This window comes from Nuphar pumila, chromosome 5, assembly GCF_984573655.1.
Source record: "Nuphar pumila chromosome 5, dmNupPumi1.hap1.1, whole genome shotgun sequence".
NCBI classification, from domain to species: domain Eukaryota; kingdom Viridiplantae; phylum Streptophyta; class Magnoliopsida; order Nymphaeales; family Nymphaeaceae; genus Nuphar; species Nuphar pumila.
The window spans coordinates 43,156,826-43,175,894 of NC_143253.1; the positions used below are offsets into that span (position 1 = coordinate 43,156,826).

The 19,069-nt window shown below is 38.9% G+C and overlaps 1 protein-coding gene across 1 annotated transcript in view; it reads left to right on the plus strand.

Annotated features, from left to right (window-relative positions):
- The first annotated feature begins 401 nt into the window (after positions 1 to 401).
- LOC149837464 (protein PLASTID REDOX INSENSITIVE 2, chloroplastic-like) overlaps positions 402 to 19,069 on the plus strand; it is a 43,489-nt gene continuing 24,821 nt past the window's right edge. Inside the window, exons 1-2 of the mRNA XM_090006060.1 lie at positions 402 to 719; positions 843 to 941. Coding sequence (XP_089862186.1) covers positions 477 to 719; positions 843 to 941 — 342 coding nt within the window. The 5' untranslated portion in view covers positions 402 to 476. The remainder of the gene's footprint in view (positions 720 to 842; positions 942 to 19,069) is intronic.

Consider the following 19,069-nt stretch of genomic DNA (forward strand, 5'->3'; position numbering starts at 1 on the left):
GGAAAATCTCGTGATATTTTTACCAGTGTTTTTAAAGAAAATATTGGCATATAAAAAATAAAAATAAATAATGAAATATACTACAAAAATGTTTTTATCACATCAATATCACGATAAAGACATGACATTTTTAAATTTGGAGTATTTTTAAAGACAGTTTTCAACCTTGTTTCAATGGATCCAACAACATGTAAAATTTGGATTCGGTTTCAAATCCAGTTCATAGGATCGAACTAGGTTTGGGATTCAGAGCAACCATGATCTGAAGACAGTTTGAATCGAGGAAGCGCTGAGACAGGACAGGACAGGACAGGACAGGACTCACTCTCCTGCCCTGTCCACTCATCCCAAAAACTTTTTTTTTTGTTTTTTTTTCCGACCGTCCGCCACGGAGCAGTGACGCATTTGCGTGGCGCGGACACCCCTGCTGAGAAAAGTGGCCGTGCTTTCTCTGTCTAGAACTGTCGCAGTTTGTGATGGCTCTCTGTAACTGGAAGAGCCCTGCTTTCTCTCTCTACCCTCTTCCCAAAACAGCCACCCTTTCCCCTCTCTCTCTTCTCCCTCCTCCTCCTCCTTCTTCTCTGTTCTTTCCGCCCTTTCTCCTCTCTTCCACATTTCCATCTCACCGCCACGGCTTTTCAAGCGCATCCCAATTGAAGCCGTTAATGGTTAGCCAGAAATACACGTATCCAGACCCCATTCCGGAGTTTGCCGAAGCTGTAACATTTCCCATCTTGAAATCTCAATTGGGTTTCTCTATTTTCCCTTCAGAAAGCCTTCCTCTCTCCTTTTCTTGACGTTGGTAAGAGTCTTTTGACTTGTTTTCCTCTTCTCTGACTCAGGAAACCCGGAAATTCAGAACCGAGCTCTTGAAGAAACTTGAGAAGAACAGCGAGACGTTCGGTGATGATTGCAGGAATGTCCTCAGTGTTTGCTCAGAGGTTTGTTTTTTTCCTTCTTTTTTGCCTTTCTCAGTTCGATACAATCTGATTCTTGTGCGATGTTATGAATTGGATTTAGACGAGATAAATAGTATGGATTGGAATTTTGGTAGTTTGTTGGGGAACTTCAGTTTCCGCAGATTGCGAGTTCCTTGAAGTTCCCATTTATTCTTATTGAGATGGACAGTGCGAATAGTCAATATGGTATCTTATTTTTGGATGGTTCTGGATGAATATGATGCATTCTGTGCATTAGATGTTGAAAAGAGAGGGAAAAAGGTGCGCCTTTTTTGGTTGCAGGTTCCTTATTGGGTGGTTGCTCAGCTATTCTATAGTAACCCAATTAGAAATTTCCAAAGATGATAGCGTTTTGTTTGAGTTTCTCTTTAGCGAAGCTTCAGGCTGTTGGTTAAACGGCAACCAACTTTACAATTGTCAATTGTTGTATAAGCCACCTGTAACTTGCAACACACTCTTAGCTGAGTTTTCTGAGAGCTTTTACAGTTATGCAACTATGAATATTTAGAAGTCTTAACTGGATTGTTCTGAGTTGGGTGGAATTGGATATATCTGGGTTGTAATTCTTTATATGTCACCAACCCACCTGTTCATGATAGATGGAATCAATACCAAGGCAGGGAACTGCTGGGCAAAAGAAGGTGCCTTGTATTACAATAAACATGACTCCTAATTCTAGGACTGAGATGACCTAGGCACACATGCCATGATGTTCTGGCAAATGTTTATTACTGACATTCAAATTCATAGACAAACTAGTTGATAAAACTGCTTTATATATTCAACGACCATATATGGGCGTATAAAGTTATTCTCCTACTGCCTGCAGATAAAAAAAGAAAAGAAACTAAAGAAGGGGAAAGAAAGAAACAAAGAAAAATGAAAATTAATGAAAAATTACCAAGAGATCGTAAATGGCAGATGTGATTTTGGATCAGTCTGTAGCAATCAGGTAGTTTCTCGTCTTAGCTATAGTTTCAACTCACCTTCAGTGCTTGGAATGATGTCCATCGACTCATTTAGTCGATATTAAGGCCAAGCCAGTAATCAAGGTTTAATTTGTTCAAACAAGAAAATTGTGGCTCCTATCCGAAGATGGATTTGCTGCTTAATATGAAGATTTTCATCATGTTCTGTTTGTTATAATCCTAAAGTTTATCTGTGTTAGAGATCCTTCAGATGTAAAATGAGCATCAATTCACTCTATTCTATTTAAGACACTGGTTCCCTATATGACAATAAAGGGAAATTTTGTTGTATAATTCTTCTAAAAAGATCTAAGGTCATCAAAATTCATATAAACAAAATCATTACCTTTGTGCAAAGGTTCACAAGAGGAAGTGTTGACTTACATACCGAATAAACATTTCTAATAGGGGGCAGGTACACCTTATTAATGTATCTCATCTTTCCCATTTATCATAAAGTTCTACAAGTCATGTTATTATCCAAGATTATCTGGTGTTTTAAGAGCCAACCTTTTTAAATTCTTCTCAAAGACCAGCTTTTAAAGGACATTGATAATGAATAATGCAGTCTAGGTAAGCTACACTTTTAAGGATGTGTGACTACAATTTTGATACTAGCATTTTGAATTTGAACACCTTTTAAACTGTTTGGTCGGCACCGGTTTGGTGATTTCATTTGCAATATTTTTTCCTTCACAGAACTCACTATTGGATCAAACTTGAAATGTTGTGATGTTGGTTTTTTTTATCTTATTTTATCTTTTTAATGTTGTTACCAGTATTAATGTCACCCATTTATACCTTATAAAGTGACCTTTTCTTCAGCTCTAACATAATATCAGAACGTGCTCATGACATTAATACTTTAATTAGATCCCATAATTTACTAAAACTTTAACCTGCTGAACCGCTAGGGCCTTTTTTGGTGCTTTGGGATTAACTAGGTTGAATCTGTTTATTGGATTCCATTTGTGGGAGTCATTTGACATTATTTGAAGCAGTTCTAGGCGCTGTCACATAGGTACAATATGGGTATGGGTATGGGTGCGGGTGCAGGTGCAGGTGCATAGGGTATGACATGAGAATTTCTAAAAATATATATATATATATATATATATATATATATATATATATATATATATATATATAGAGAGAGAGAGAGAGAGAGAGAGAGAGAGAGAGAGAGAGAGAGAGAGAGAGAGAGAGAGAGAGAGAGAGAAGCAAATTGATGCTTTCGGGTGGGCCTAGGTTCAATGATTGAGGTTTTAAATGAGCTGGGTTAGGTCAAGGTCTACGTCTAAGTCAAAATTCAGGTAACAGGTAAGGTGGTGCTGACAGGGTCCGTTTAAAAATTCGGTTCTCCCAATTCACATCTGATAAAATGCTGAAAAATTTGGTTCTTATCCCTAAAAGGAGGGGGCCACAAGACTGGAAGATTTTTGCCCCATCACCCTCTATGACTGCATTTTCACGATCATAAGGTGATGGTCTCAAGAATGCAGAACATCCTTGTGAGAATCATTACACAGAATCAAGGGGCTTTTCTCAAGGGAAGGTCAATTCAACATAGCATTCTTCTTGCACACGAGATATTAAACTCTCTTCCAGAGTTACCGAAAGTGCCTAGGTAAGTGGGGAAGCGCGCTTCGGAAGCGCAAAACGTTGCGCTTTTGAAACGCACGGGGAAGCGTCATTTTTTAATGGGAAGCGACTTCCCTTTAATAGGAAACACGTTTCCCTTTTATGGGAAGCATGCTTCCCCCGCACTTCCCCCTCGCTTCTCCCATTTTTTCAATTTTTTTGTATTTTGTATTTTTTATTTTTTTCGCTTCCCCCTCGCTTCCGGTTCGCTTCCTAGGTCGCTTTAGAGACGATTCCCGATTCGCTCCTAAGTAGTCCCACGCTTCTCGCTTTCTAAAATTTTAAAAGTACCTCGCTTTCTGCTTCCCGTATCACTTCCTGCTCCCGCTTCCTCAACTGGCAACCATGCTCTCTTCATACTAGAAAGTTACCTGTGGTGTGCCTCAAATTAGACCTATCAAAAGCATACAATAGGGTAAACTGGGACTTCCTGCAACAAGCGCTCCTCTTCTTGGGATTTCATCAGAAGTGGGTTAAAAGAGTAATGCTGGGGGTGATGATAGTGTCCTACAAGATGCTTATCAATAGCTACCCGAGGGAGTTGTTTCAAGCTTCTAGAGGGTTAAGGTGGGGACACCCACTCTCTCCCTATCTATTTAGTGGTAATGGAGATTTTGGCCAGACGCATGGCAGGATCAGCGACAACAGGACATTTTGAACCCCCCAAGCTTCCTAGAGACAAGGTGGAACTCTCTTTATTATTCTAAGCATATCACATGCTCATCATTCTTAAGATGGATGTATTCTTTTGTGTGTATATATATATATATATATATATATAATATATATATATACATTTTATATATTATATATACATATGTGTTTATATATGTATATATATAATATATACAACAACAACTACGCCTTTATCCCAAAACAATTGGGGTCGGCGATATGAACCAAAAAAGAAAATCATTCTGGGTCTTCCACATGAATCCTTCTCCTCCAATCATTTCTATCCATTGCCATGTCCTCGGTGAGGTTCAAAGCATTCATATCCTTTTCTATCACCTCCATCCAAGTCTTCTTAGGCCTACCCCGACCTCTTTTAACTAATATATTTTCCCATTTCTCCATCCTTCTAACTGGAGCATCATTAGGCCTTCGCCGAATATGTCCAAACCACTGTAAACGATTCTCTCTCATCTTATTTTAATATAATATATATATATTATATAGTATATATATATTATCGTCAACTTAAATTGATTGAGTCAACTTAAGTTGACTTTTTATAGCTGTTGAAGAGAGTCCAACGACTAGATTTCTAGCCGTTGGACCCTCTCCAACAGCTAGAAAGGGATCTCCCCTTTTCTCTCTTCTCTTCTCTCTTATCTATAAATATGTGGTGTGTGCATGTGTAAGAGTTGAGAAGGTGATGGTAGTTTGTAGGGTTTTGAGTGTTTGTAGTGAGGTTGTTTGTAATTTTACATTTTTTATGTATTATTTGAATTTCACTCTTAATGAAATTATTTATTTTAGAATTCTTGTTTTCCTTTGTTACTTCTATGGTGAGTATGTATTCAAATACATTGTATTTTTGGTTCTTGGTATCCATTCTGGAGTGCATTGGGATTCATGCCATTTTCATGACATAGTATCATGGTCTTGGAAAAGATTTGTATGGTATGGATTCAAGGTCCTCGCATTCCGGTATGTATCTTTGGCCCTTTTGGTTTTGTTGTAGCTATCAACCCTTTGATCAATCCTAGAGAGACGAGGAGAGAAAGATAAAAGAGAGAGGAGAGAGAGAGTGGGAGAGAGCTTGTAATTCATTAACCCTAATCACCTATTTAAATAGGGATTAGTAAAATGGAAATTTACAAGTAGGCATACTTAATTGTGTTAAATTACGTATGACCACCCAGATTTATGAATATTGTTTTTAACACCCACAAAGTAAGAACCAGAAAAGACAAAAAGAAAAGCCTAGGCACATTAAGCGCGGTGGCAACGTAAAGACAGAAAAGAAATGGCAAAAAATAAAAGCGAAAGTAAAAGCCTGGGCACATAAAGCACGACGACAAAGTAAAGACAGAAAGTAAATGCAAAAATAAAAGCCTGGTCACATAAAACGCGGCGTCAACAAAAAGTAAATGCAAGAAAAGTAAGTCTGGGCACATAAAGCGCGACGACCACATAAAGCAATAAAGACAGAAAAAGAAAAAGGACAAGGATCGCAAAACCGCGTCCCTGAGTTAAATGCGTACAAATATAAATATACGTATATATATTGTCTGTAGTATTTTTTTTTTCTCATTTTAAGTTTTAATTACTTAATTTAAGTTCGTCCATGGTCCTTTGTGCAACTTTTCCCTACCTTGGGAGTTGCAATTCTGCGTACGCCTGCGAGCGTAAGAACATAAGTGCTTGGGCCACGGGGCACGAGAGTGCTCCGTCGTGCAACCTACGATGCGAAAAAGTTACTACGCCATAAACCAAAATAGGAGGCGGGTCCGGTAAGACCCGCAAAGGTCGTCAGACCGGACCTCGGTGCGAGGGTAGGCAAGGAGCTCAGCTCCCTGCAGAAAAGCTGCAGAGGCAGGGGCATAGCCCTTGCCTAGCACGAAGTGGCAGGGGCAGGGAGCCTTGCCCCCTGCATGCTTGAACAGCAGAGGCAGGGCTCTTGCTGGTTGTAGGCAGCGGCAGAGGCGAGAAGGGGTAGGGGGATCAGCCCCCTGCCAGCCTGACGAAAGGCCACAGAGGCAGGGGCTCTGCCCCCTGCCTGCTGGAAAGGAGCAGAGACAGGGGCCGAGCCTCTGTCTGCCCGACAAAAGCAGAGAGAGAGAGGAGAGGGGAGCGGGGAGGGCTCGACCACTCCCCGCCAACAGGAACGGAGGGAGGGGCAGCCCCTCCCCTGCAATAGAGGGAACAGGGAGGGGCTCAGCCCCTCCCCCGCAAAGGCAAGGCGGCAAGGAGGGATCCGGCCCCTCCGCTGCGCCAACGAGGCTAAGAAAAAGACAGAGGCAGGGGGCGGAGCCCCCTACCGGCAGGAGAAAAGCAAAGGTAGGGGCTGAGCCCCCTGCCGGCCAGAGAAAAATACAAAGGCAGGGGGGTGAGCCCATTGTGGGTCGGAGAATAGCAAAGGCAGGGGGGCGGATCCCCCTACCGGCCAAAGAAAAACGAAGGCAGGGGGCTCTGCCCCCCTGCCTGACGGAAAGAAGACGAAGGTAGGGGGCGGAGCCCTCTGCCTGCCAAAGAAAACGAAGGCAGGGGCCAGAGCCCCCTGCCTGACCAAAAGAGACAGCGACAGGGGGCACCGCCCCCTGCCCGACGGAAAGAAAACGAAGGCAGGGGTCTGAGCCCCCTGTCGGCCAAAGAAACACGAAGGGAGGGCGCTCCGCCCCCCTGCCTGACAGAAAGAAACCGCGAGGGGGGGGGCTTCGCCCCCTGCTCGACAGAAAGAAGATGAGACGAAGAAGAGGAAGATAAAGAAGGAAAGGGAAGAGATTACCTGAGGAGGTGGTCGACGACGGGCTGTCGAGGGTCGTAGTAGTCGCTGGCGGTAGTCGAGAAGGGAAGAAGGGGGTTAGCTCGGGGGTTGGTCGGAAAACCCTGTGAGGAGACAGGGTGGGTGGCGGAAAGGGTCTGCGGAGCTGTTGCCGACGGAAGGGGTCAGTGACAACCGGAACACCCAACAAAGGGGCAAGGTGAGCGGCGGGGATGACTGGCAGGGCTGTCGCCGATGGCTGCAGAGAAGGGGAAAGGAGATGGGAGGCGGAGAGGAGGTGAGAGAGAGTGGTGATGGCGAAGGGTCGGGGGTGGCCGCAGAGAAGAGGGGGGAGACACGATGGCGTAGCTCGGGGGTGGCCTGCTGATTCGGTCGTCGACGGTAGCATGGAAGAGGAAGAAGACGGGAAGCAGAGAGGAGAGAGAAAGGGGTGAGGGTTTTGCCCCTCGCTTCAAGAAGATGGGCTCGGTTCGGGCTCGGATCTGGGTCCAGGTCAGGCTCGAAACTGAGTCCGACCTCGGCGGACCAACATTGGCACGTGTCCGACGCAATTTTTTTAAAGCGGGCTTTATATCCTACCTCCATTAAAAGAATTTCGTTCGTGAAATTTCATATGAAGGTTATTTGTAGAGATCATAATCTTATTTGGTCGGTATGGATGATGATGCCCAACCTGTGTGTATGATCCTAAACATGTATGCTTTTAAAGTGATCAGTGTTAAAATGTAAAACTGTACATATATGTATATATAATAATATTATATTATTATATATATATATATAAATACATTTTTCATTTCTTTCTTTTCTATAATTTTTTTCCTTTATTTTTATTTTTTGTCTTTATGTCATCTAGTTCAGTTTGAACTAGAATGACTGTTGCTAGTCAAGTCCTGTCTAGACTTGACTAGAATAGAGTTGTTGGACTGACACAGTCCAACAACTCTTAATAGAGCTGTTGGACTGACACATTCCAACAGCTCTAAATAGAGCTGTTGGACTGTGCCCAACAGCTCTATTGGGTCCTCTTTCAGCTGTGTATATAAAGGGGTGCAGCTCCTCTTGTATTTTACTCCAATGCTTCTTAAGCAATTGGTTTTTCATATCAATAAAGAATACATTTTTATTTTTATTTTGTTTCCAGTTATACCCTTTTTAAGGGTTATGCTTTAGTGTCATTCTTGACACTTGCTCTTATTAATCTAAGGTCGTGTTTCGAAGATCCCCATTTCATTTCATGGTATCAGAGCCGCGGAAGTACTAAATCTTGAGGAAAAGCTGCCTCGGTTTCCGTGCCCATTTGCAAAAGTGTTCGCCACTTGAAGAGAAGTGTTTTATCACTTCATTGGAGAAGATTTCACATCTTGTTGTATTGTTTTTTTTCTTTCTTTTTCATTTTCCTTCTTGTTTCTCTTCTATCCCTATTCTTTCTCTCCTTGTAATCGATGAATGACAATGATAAAGTCACCATCATGCCTATGAAACTAAGCGATACGAACTATGTAACATGGGCTTCAATCATGAAGCACCATATATGGGGAAAAGGCTTATGGGGGATTGTGGATGGTTCCGATTCGGAACCTAAGCTATCTCTTACTAAAAAGGAGGGAGATAAAGAGGTCCCTCTATCGGAAGAAGAGAAAATCAAGGCTATTGCCTCATACGAGAAGAAATGGAAAGAATGGAGAATATCTCATGCGAAGATAATGTCATGGCTTATCAATAGCGTTGACATTAAAAAATGCTCAAGTCTTGCCAAATTTGATCATGCCGATAAGGCATGGGAATACCTTAAGAATATGTATTCCCTTAAAGATATTGCACACGTGTGCAACCTCCAAGAAAAAGTTCGAATGATGACACAAGGAGACAAAACTATTTGTGAATATTACAATGGGTTGTCCGAACTTTGGGAAGAACTTTCCCTTTTAGAACCAAAGTGGCATTGTGCCGAAGACATCGAGCTTCGTCAGAAACAACTCGATGCCGAACATTTTTACTAGTTTATCACTGGATTAAGGCCGGAATTTGAAACCACTAAATCGGCCATACTTTACCGGGGAAAAATTCCTTCTATTGTTGAAACTATTGAAGAGTTAACAATGGAAGAAAATCGTCTCCGGAAAGGTTCTTTAAAAATTGAAGATGATTCCGTTTTAGCCGTGTCTAGACCAGGGAATCATGTTCGATCATATAGGCCTCCTCACTTTAACCGACAAAATGGTGACTATGATAAGAAGAAAGTTATTTGTCATCACTGTCATGAACCGGGACACTACAAGCCACAATGTCCCAAACTTAAGGAGCTGAGAGAAAAAAGAGCTGCAATTGCTGGATCGGAGCCTAAAGATCAGGATGCACCAGTTTCCCTGGCCCAACTAATGGAGATTCTTCAACCTCTCATCAAAGGTGCCTTTTCCTCATCTGAAGCTTCAACCGGCGCAACAGCCTCATCTTTTTCTGATCTAGGTAAAATTTCTTGGCTTCTTGACTCTGGTGCATCTTTTCATATGACCCCAAATAATCAAAGTCTATCCAGATGTGTTAAAAATAAAACAAGTGTGTCAAAGGTCTTTACTGCTGATGGGACTTCTCTTGAAATAGAAGGAATAGAAAATTTTGAAAAAATTTATAAAACAAAATTTTTTTATTCCAGAAATTAGACATGTTCCGAAATTAAATTTAAATCTTTTATCTGTATCTCAAATTTCTGTTTATGTGTGTAATATTTCTTTTTCTTCTTATGGTTGTTGGGTACATGATCGCCAGTCGGGCAAGCTGATTGGGGAAGGCCATAGAGAAGGAGGACTCTATTACATGGATTTTTTGGAAATGCCGAAGAAAGCTTTTTGTTATAATATTCAAAAAATAGAGTTGGAACTGTGACATAAGAGACTTGGTCACCCACATATAGCCAAAATCCAACATTTTCCAAATCTAGGGAAATTTTGTAACTCTGAATCATTTGATTGTAAAGATTGTATTCTCGGCAAAATGAAAAGATTACCATTTCAGAACAGAACCTTTTTCTCTTCAAGACCACTTGAATTAATACACTCGGATGTTTGGGGTCCTGCACCAGTAATTTCTAAAGGAGGATTTGTTTACTATGTTATTTTTGTCGATGATTTCTCCCGACATACGTGGATGTACTTTCTCAAACATAAGTCTGAAGTATTTTCATACTTTCAAACTTTTCATAATATGGTTAAAAACAAGTTTCAAAATGATATTACTATTTTTCGCACAGATTCAGGAGGAGAGTTCTTATCCACAAATTTTCAAAATTATCTTAAATTGCATGGCATCACTGATCAAAGATCTTGTCCTTATACACCTCAACAAAATGGACTGGCAGAACAAAAACATTGCCATATTATAGAAACCACTAGGACTTTATTAATAGCAAATCAAGTCCCGAAAGACTTTTGGGCAGAAGCTGCCTTGACTGCCACATATCTCATTAATAGGATGCCATCTTCTTCGTTACAAAATATCACTCCCATTGAAAAATTTATGAACATTTCTCCAGACTACTCTAGACTAAGAATATTTGGGTGCAAATGTTTCATATTTACTGACAAAAATGATAAACTTTCCCCTCGTGCGATTCCCTGTGCCTTTTTAGGATATGCTGAAAACCAAAAAGGTTATAGATGTTTTGACTTCAAAAATAATAAACTATATGTGTCTAGAAATGTTTCATTTCTTAAAAAGGAGAGCTTCTTTGATTTTAGAAAATTAAAAGACGTCACTGAGTACTCCTTTTTGCTAGATCTAACATCAACATCTAATGAATATGACCTTGACTGTAACTTTGATGATGATAAAAGAATTATTGATTTTAATGTTGAAAATGAAAAAGTTCATAGAGATACTAGTATTCAATATTCCAGGCGACAAGAGTCTAATCCTCCATGTGCACTTGAGAAATATTCTAACATTCCAACTAGACAATCAACCCGAATCTCGAGGCCTCCAGGAAAGTTTGTATCATACGAGTCTTTCTCACCCACATATAGGGCAATTATTGCATTAATTCACTCATATGAAGAACAATCCACATATTTTCAAGCAAAAAATGATATCAAATGGATAGAAGCCATGAAAGCTGAATTAGATGCACTTGAAAAGGCTTCTACATGGAATATTCAAGATCTTCCTCCAGGGAAGAAAACTATAGGATGTCGATGGGTTTATAAAATTAAAACCAAGAGTGATGGTACTCTTGAAAGATATAAAACCCGTTTAGTAGCCAAAGGTTATGCCCAAGAATATGGGATTGATTATGAAGAAACCTTTGCTCCGGTGGCTCGTATGACTACTGTCCGAACCTTAATTGCCTTAGCTTCTATCAAAAAATGGTCTATTTTTTAAATGAATGTCAAAAATGCTTTTTTAAATGGAAAGCTAGTTGAAGAAGTATATATGGAACCCCCTCCTGGTCTAAGTATTCCTAAGGGTAAAGTCCTTCGCTTAGAAAAAGCTCTTTATGGACTTAAACAAGCACCAAAAGCTTGGTATGATAGGTTTAGTCGTGTTATGATTGATATTGGTTTTCAATTCTGTTTAACTGACACTGCTTTGTTTATTAAGAATTCTGATGCAGGGATCATTGTGCTTCTTCTCTATGTGGATGATATGATCATCACCGGAAGCGATAAACAGGGAGTTGAAACAATCAAAACACTTCTTAAATCTCATTTTGAAATGACTGATTTGGGCTTGTTGAGATATTTTTTAGGCATTGAAGTTGCTTATTCTCCTAGAGAATATTTATTATCTCAGACTAAATTTGCTTTTGATATTGTTTTCAGGTCTGGTATTACTGATGATAAGAAAGTCGACACTCCAGAAGTTGTTAATGTTAAAATGAAGATTGATGATGGAGAACTTCTTGCAGATCCTACTCCTTACAGACAGCTTGTCGGGGCACTTTCCTATCTATCCATTATCAGACCAGATATAGCACATGCTGTTCATACAGCAAGTCAATTTCAACATGCTCCTACTTCTGTTCATATGGGAACAGTCATGCGTATTATCAGATACATCAAGTCCTCTCTTTCACGAGGACTTTTCTTATCTTCCTCCTCTTCTCTTGATTTAATTGCATATACTGATGCTGATTGGGGAGGTGATCCCAATAACAGACACTCAACCACTGGCTTTTGTGTCTTTTTAGGGGAATCATTAATCTCGTGGAGGTGTAAAAAGTAGCAGAAGGTATCTCTCTCATCCACCAAAGCTGAATACAGAGCCATGGCAACCACGACCATGGAAGTAGTTTGGCTCCGACGACTGCTTGCTGACATGGGAGTTGAAGCAACAAAGGCTTCACAAATGTGTTGTGACAACAAAAGTGCGATCTACATTGCCAGTAACAGAACATTCCACGAACGCACCAAACACATCGAAATGGATTGTCACTACGTCAGAGAGGAATATCTACACGGGATAATTGATCTGCCATATGTCACTTCAGAATATCAGTTAGCAGACTTCTTTACAAAGCCTCTCGCTGCTCCCCGATTTCACTTTCTCTTAGACAAACTTTCGCTCATTGTACCGTAAGTTTGAGGGGGAGTGTTAAAATGTAAAACTGTACATATATGTATATATAATAATATTATATATATATATAAATACATTTTTCATTTCTTTCTTTTCTGTAATTTTTTTCCTTTATTTTTATTTTTTGTCTTTATGTCATGTAGTTTAGTTTGAACTAGAATGACTGTTGCTAGTCAAGTCCTGTCCAGACTTGACTAGCAATAGAGCTGTTGGACTGACACCGTCCAACAACTCTTAATAGAGCTGTTGGACTGTGCCCAACAGCTCTATTGAGTCCTCTTTCAGCTGTGTATATAAAGGGGTGCAGCCCCTCTTGTATTTTACTCCAATGCTTCTTAAGCAATTGGTTTTTCATATCAATAAAGAATATATTTTTATTTTTATTTGGTTTCCAGTTATACCCTTTTTAAGGGTTATGCTTTAATGTCATTCTTGACACTTGCTCTTGTTAATCTAAGCTCGTGTTTCGAAGATCAACATTTCATTTCAATCAGGACAACTCATAATGAGTTTCTGAGAAAGGTTTTAGTTAAACAAAATATATACGTGATTTCATATAAACTTTTGTTTCTTGAATGGGGTCTCTGTATTTTATCACTATCATGTCATCGTTTGTCACCCTCACTATTTCTAACACTCTTTGTCTTAAATAACCTTAACGTATTCTCATTTCTCAAGGCCTTGTGCGGTCATCTGTCTCATGCCATGACTTCACTTAAGTTGTCATTCTCAGAATGACCCCATTTTTTCACAGAAGACCCAAACATAACATCATATCGAGATCTAAAATCAATAAGGGTTTAATTCTCTAATCATGGTACAACGAAAAAAGCCAAATCTATAGATTCATAACCGGTTATCACAATCAATCTTCGAAGATTATCACAACTCACTATAACACCTTATTTTATAAAGATTCACAAGATCCACGCCGGATCGCCTGGTCTGGGAAATGTACGACCTCACAAGGAATTACCGCCCTAGATGGTATACTTGGTCTTGGACAATACACTTCTTCACAGAAATTTACCATCTTTGCGGCTAGCCGCTCTTTGATAGTGCACTTCCTCACAGAGAACTACCGCTCTAGCCGAATTACCTGATCTTAATTATACATACCCTCACAAAGAATCCTTTGGGGACCAGGTCGTCAACAGATACCATATTCAATGATACATGCATCAATACAAATGATCGCTCTTAGGGTCGATAGCCACCACACGGGCACAAGCATGTATACCATCAATATGCATCGCATCACTTCATATGACACTTTAAGTCATAAAATCACACATTTAACCAATAAGGCTCCATGAACCATTGTTCCCCATTAAACCTTTATTGCATGCATTCATAAATTTCAAATCATATGGCATTTAAATCACATCATATAGAAGCATAATATACTATGCATCATATCATTGCCACAAGGAATATCGCATTTCGAAAATTGAACCTCGAAGCATGCATAAACAAAACATGAGTTTTATGCATATGTGAACCTGCACATATCATAATATGAATAAACTAAACCTCAACATACGTAACTCCTACGTAGTTCGAGTTATGCACACAAGATTCATATCATATATGCATCTAAGATAATTCAGATCATTGCATCGCTTTTATGTGCATTCATAATTCTTACATCAAATCGCATTCGATCATTTCTGTGTGAAACACACGCACATACCTCCTAAGTAATTTTAGTCAGATATTCATAATACCTATCAATCATGATATACAAGTATGATATATTCACACAGGCAATCATAATGAAATCATTTGCAATGAAACTATGTAAACGTGATGCATCATCAACCTAATAAGTCAAAACTAATCATTTGTAGGCGTGATAAGTCATTCACCTGTATGCTAACATAAGCATCACAATCATAAGAATCTTGGGGGCACAAAATTCATACGCAATTTCATTGAACGACATTTAAGCAGAAATACATTTCTTTAATTAAAATAAATAATAAACAATTTAAATAACAATACTTACAGTGCGATGCAGATGCCATACAGTCAAGGATCACTACTTTCCCTATCGCTTTGATACCAACTTGCAACGCCCCAAAATCTAAGACTTATAACTTTTTATGAAAAATTTGAAAGCTTTGTAATCATTCGTTTTATCAGAGTTTTTAAATAGTAATTCAGCGAAAATTGATGTTTGAAAGAGCAAGTCAATGGACCTTGGGCGCATTACAACACAAACTTTCTTCCACAGACATATTTGAAACTCCATACATTTAAGAAAATAAATGCATTTTTTAATAGTTTAAGACTTGTACAAAGAGAGATTTTCAAGAAAACCTTTATGTAAATTTACCGTAATGTCTTCAGGAGTGAAACGTTAGGAAAAGAGTCTTATCTTGATCTCATTACGCCATCGTGCCATTGCAGTCTGAAACATCACTTGCCCATAAAATGGGCCAGTTTCACAAAAAATTGGTAGGTACACAAGTGAGACGATGTGGAACTGAAATAAGCAATTATAACAAGTAATGAGTTATATCTAGCATGTACAACAGACTATGCAAATGAATAAATATTTCTAACATGAACAATTAAGTATGCAAACGAATAAAGGTTTTTAATGTTAGCAATTAATTATAAAATCAGGTGAGCTATCAACTATCACAAGGTAAGAGTTCATTCCACCCAAGACATACTCACTTTCACGACTAGCAAATACATTAATCATAAGGTGCAAACAATTACATAACAAGCAGCTCATAAGTTGCACCCGTAAGCGATCCATTACAGTAGTTATCATAAAATGTAGGCAACTTATAAGACAAGCAGTTACATTAGTCCTAGTTGTAAACAATTCATAACAGTCACATTAGTCATAAGATGTAAACAGTTCATAAATTACGAGCTGTAAGCATTCATGTTAGTCATAAGAGACTCGAGCCAACAAGTGCTACATTACAACAAGCACGAATAGTTCAACCAAGTAGTAAAGCAAGTCTCATGTATCATATTGCAACTAACATAATGCTATTATTATAAGCATTTAACTAGTACAAGCAACTAGTTATTACTAGCAAAGAACTAATGTAACACTATAACAGATGTGCATAATTCAACGAGTAGTATATCGAACTATAGAGCAAATAAGCAAGTCATGTCACTGTTAAAATACATGTAATTCATATATATATATATATATATATATATATATATATATATATATAATACCCGATAGGGGTATTTTTGTCATTTCACAAGTACCCGATAGGGGTACTTGTTTTCTTTATTTTATTTTTCTCTTTATTTTTTGTAAATCATATTTTTTATTTTTTTGATTTTTGCTCACACAAAAGGGGCCCCACCATGTAGTCGATGGGGCCCCCAACGGTCACATTTGTGACCGTTGGGGGCTCCCAACGACTACATGGGGAGCCCCCTATGTGGCTCTCCTTTTAAGGCCTCTTGGCCCTTCCCCTCTCCTTCTCTTGTGTATAAATAGGGGTGAACCCCTCTTGTATTTTTCACTCTTGAGAGCTCTCTCTCTTTCAATAAGAGACATTTATACTTTTATGTTGTGTTGTCTCTTGTGGGTTTGGGTATTAGCCCTTGTTGTTTGTTCATTAGTGGATGTTGTAAGTGCCTAGTGCACTCTTTGCTTTTCCGCATATTTCATTACATGGTATCAGAGCCTTGTGTATGCTCTTCTTCTTAATATAGCTAGTTGTGTAGCTATATTTTTTTCTTGTTATATCTCTCTTCTTTTTATCCTCTTGTAAGTAATTATTATGAAAAGAGAACAAAAGATTGATCTCTCCTTCAAGCTCAATGGCTCCAACTACATGATGTGGGCCGCCGCCATGGAAAACAACCTCAAGGGGAAAAAGCTTTGGGGATACGTTATGGGCACTATTCCGGAACCGCAACTTCAACTAACTAAGATGGAAGGTGATCAAGAGAAAGCTCTTGAAGGAGATGCCCGCATGAAGGCCATTGAAGATCACCAATCTAAAATAGAAGATTGGGAAAGTAAGCATGCCAAGATTCTTGCTTGGTTCATGAACAATGTGGAGCTCAAGATTTGCGCCAACATTGCCAAATTTCGGATGGCAAATGAAGCATGGTTCTTCATGAAAGGTATGTTTACCCAAAAAGACCTTGCTCGTCAATTCTTTCTTCAAGAAAAAATCCGGACTATCAAGCAAGGAGAAATGAGTGTTAGGGACTACTTTAGCACTCTTGGCCCTCTATGGGATGAGCTATCTTTACTAGAACCAAAATGGGTTTCTAGTATAGATGTGGAATTAAGGAGAGAACAAATGGAAAAAGAACACTTTTTCCAATTTTTACATGGGCTTAGGCCCGAATATGAGCAAGTTAGATCCTCCCTCTTGGCATGATTAAAGGAGGAGATGATGTCTTGGCCGTATCAAAACCCGGCAACCACATGAAAACTTACAAACCTCCACATTTTGGAAGACAAAATAACTATAATGGCAATTATAGAAAAGCCATTTGCCATCATTGTCAAGAACCGGGTCATATAAGACCTAATTGTCCTAAGTTGAATGAAGCACCGAAAAATAAGGTTGCTTCCGTTGAAGAAGCTACTCAAAAGAAAGTGGAAATCATCAAAGGGAAGGAATCTTTTTCTCTTGCTCAACTATCGGAAGCACTACAAACTCTACTCAAGATACCATCAACCTCGGGTGCCGCCATAGCTTCTTCCTCTCCTCCAGGTATGTCTTCTTGGATCCTTGACTCTAGAGCTTCCTTTCATATGACCCCACTTGAAAATGAGCTTTCCGATTTGTGTAATAATTATAAAAACTCCTATGTTTCAACTGCCGATGGTACATCTTTACAAGTAAAAAGTTTTGGAACTTTAAACTTTTCAAAAGATTTCTTTGTGCCAAACGTGAGAGTTGTACCTCAACTTAATTTAAATCTCCTCTCTGTTGCTCAAATATGTGATCATGGATGTAAAATCTCCTTCTCAACTAAGGATTGCTCTATACAGGATATCCGGTCTGGGAAGCTGATTGGGCAAGGCCATAGGAGAGGAGATCTCTATTACATGAGCAACTTAAAACTCCCCACTAACTCTTTTTGTAACCATGTCCAAGATAAAAATATTGATATTTGGCATCAAAGACTTGGACACCCAAGTTTCTAAAAAATGTACTCCTTTCCATTTGGAAAGAAATTTTGTAATGAGAAACATTTTGTTTGCAAGAATTGTATTTTTGGCAAAATGAAATCTACTCCTTTTCCAAACCAAACCTTTGTGTCCAAAAGACCTTTTGAGTTAGTCCATTCGGATGTTTGGGGTCCTTCTCCCGTCATGTCTAAAGGAGGGTACTCATATTACGTCACTTTCATCGATGACTACACTAGGTATGTATGGATCTACTTTCTCAATTTAAAATCCGAAGTCTTTGACTTTTTCAAAAAATTTCATATGATAGTTAAAAATCAGTTTTCAAGTAATATCTCTACTCTTAGATCCGATTCGGGTGGAGAATATTTGTCAAATGAATTTCAAAACTATTTAGAGGTAAATGAAATTTGTCATCAAAGATCGTGTCCTAGGACTCCCCAACAAAACGGCTTGGCCGAAAGAAAGCATAGACACATCATGGAAACCACTAGGACACTCCTTATTTCCAAAGAAATTCCAAAGAATTTTTGGGCCGAAGCGGCCTTAACCTCAACTTACTTAATAAATAGAATGATATCTTCATCCTTACAAAATACATCTCCATACGAAAAACTATTTGAAAGAACACCCGACTTCAATAGATTAAGAGTCTTTGGATATAAATGTTTTGTCCTTACTCATAAACGGGACAAATTATCTCCTAAAGCTATTGAATGCGTTTTCTTGGGTTATGGAGAAAATCAAAAGGGTTTTAAATGTTTTGACTTGAAAAATAACAAACTCTATGCATCCAAAGATGTAACATTTTTGGAAAATGAAAATGGTTTTGTGAAAACTAAAGATATTGACGAAAGTGAATATACTTTTTTATTTGATCTTCTATCTCAAGAAGATGAGACTCCTCAAGAAGAGGAAATCTCTAATGTGTCTTTGGATGACCTAGAGGAAATTCCTCTTGATAATGTTATAAGATGAGAATAATAGACCAATCCAAACATATGTTAGGCGTGGTCAACAGTCTCAGATGAGCGCCTTAGAAAAATACTCTCAAGGATCCAACATAGAAGAAATCCTCCTAATAGGTTTGTTTCCTATGAGTCCCTAACTCCAAGATATAGAGCATGTCTAATTGCGTTGCATTCATTTCATGAACCCTCACACTATAATGAGGCCAAAGATATTCCCCAATGGGTTGAAGCCATGAACTTAGAGCTTAGTGCCCTTGAAAAAGCAAAAAACTTGGGAAATAACTTCGTTACCCACTGGAAAGAAATCAATAGGATGTAGATGGGTTTTCAAAATTAAAACCAAGAGTGATGGTTCATTAGAACGT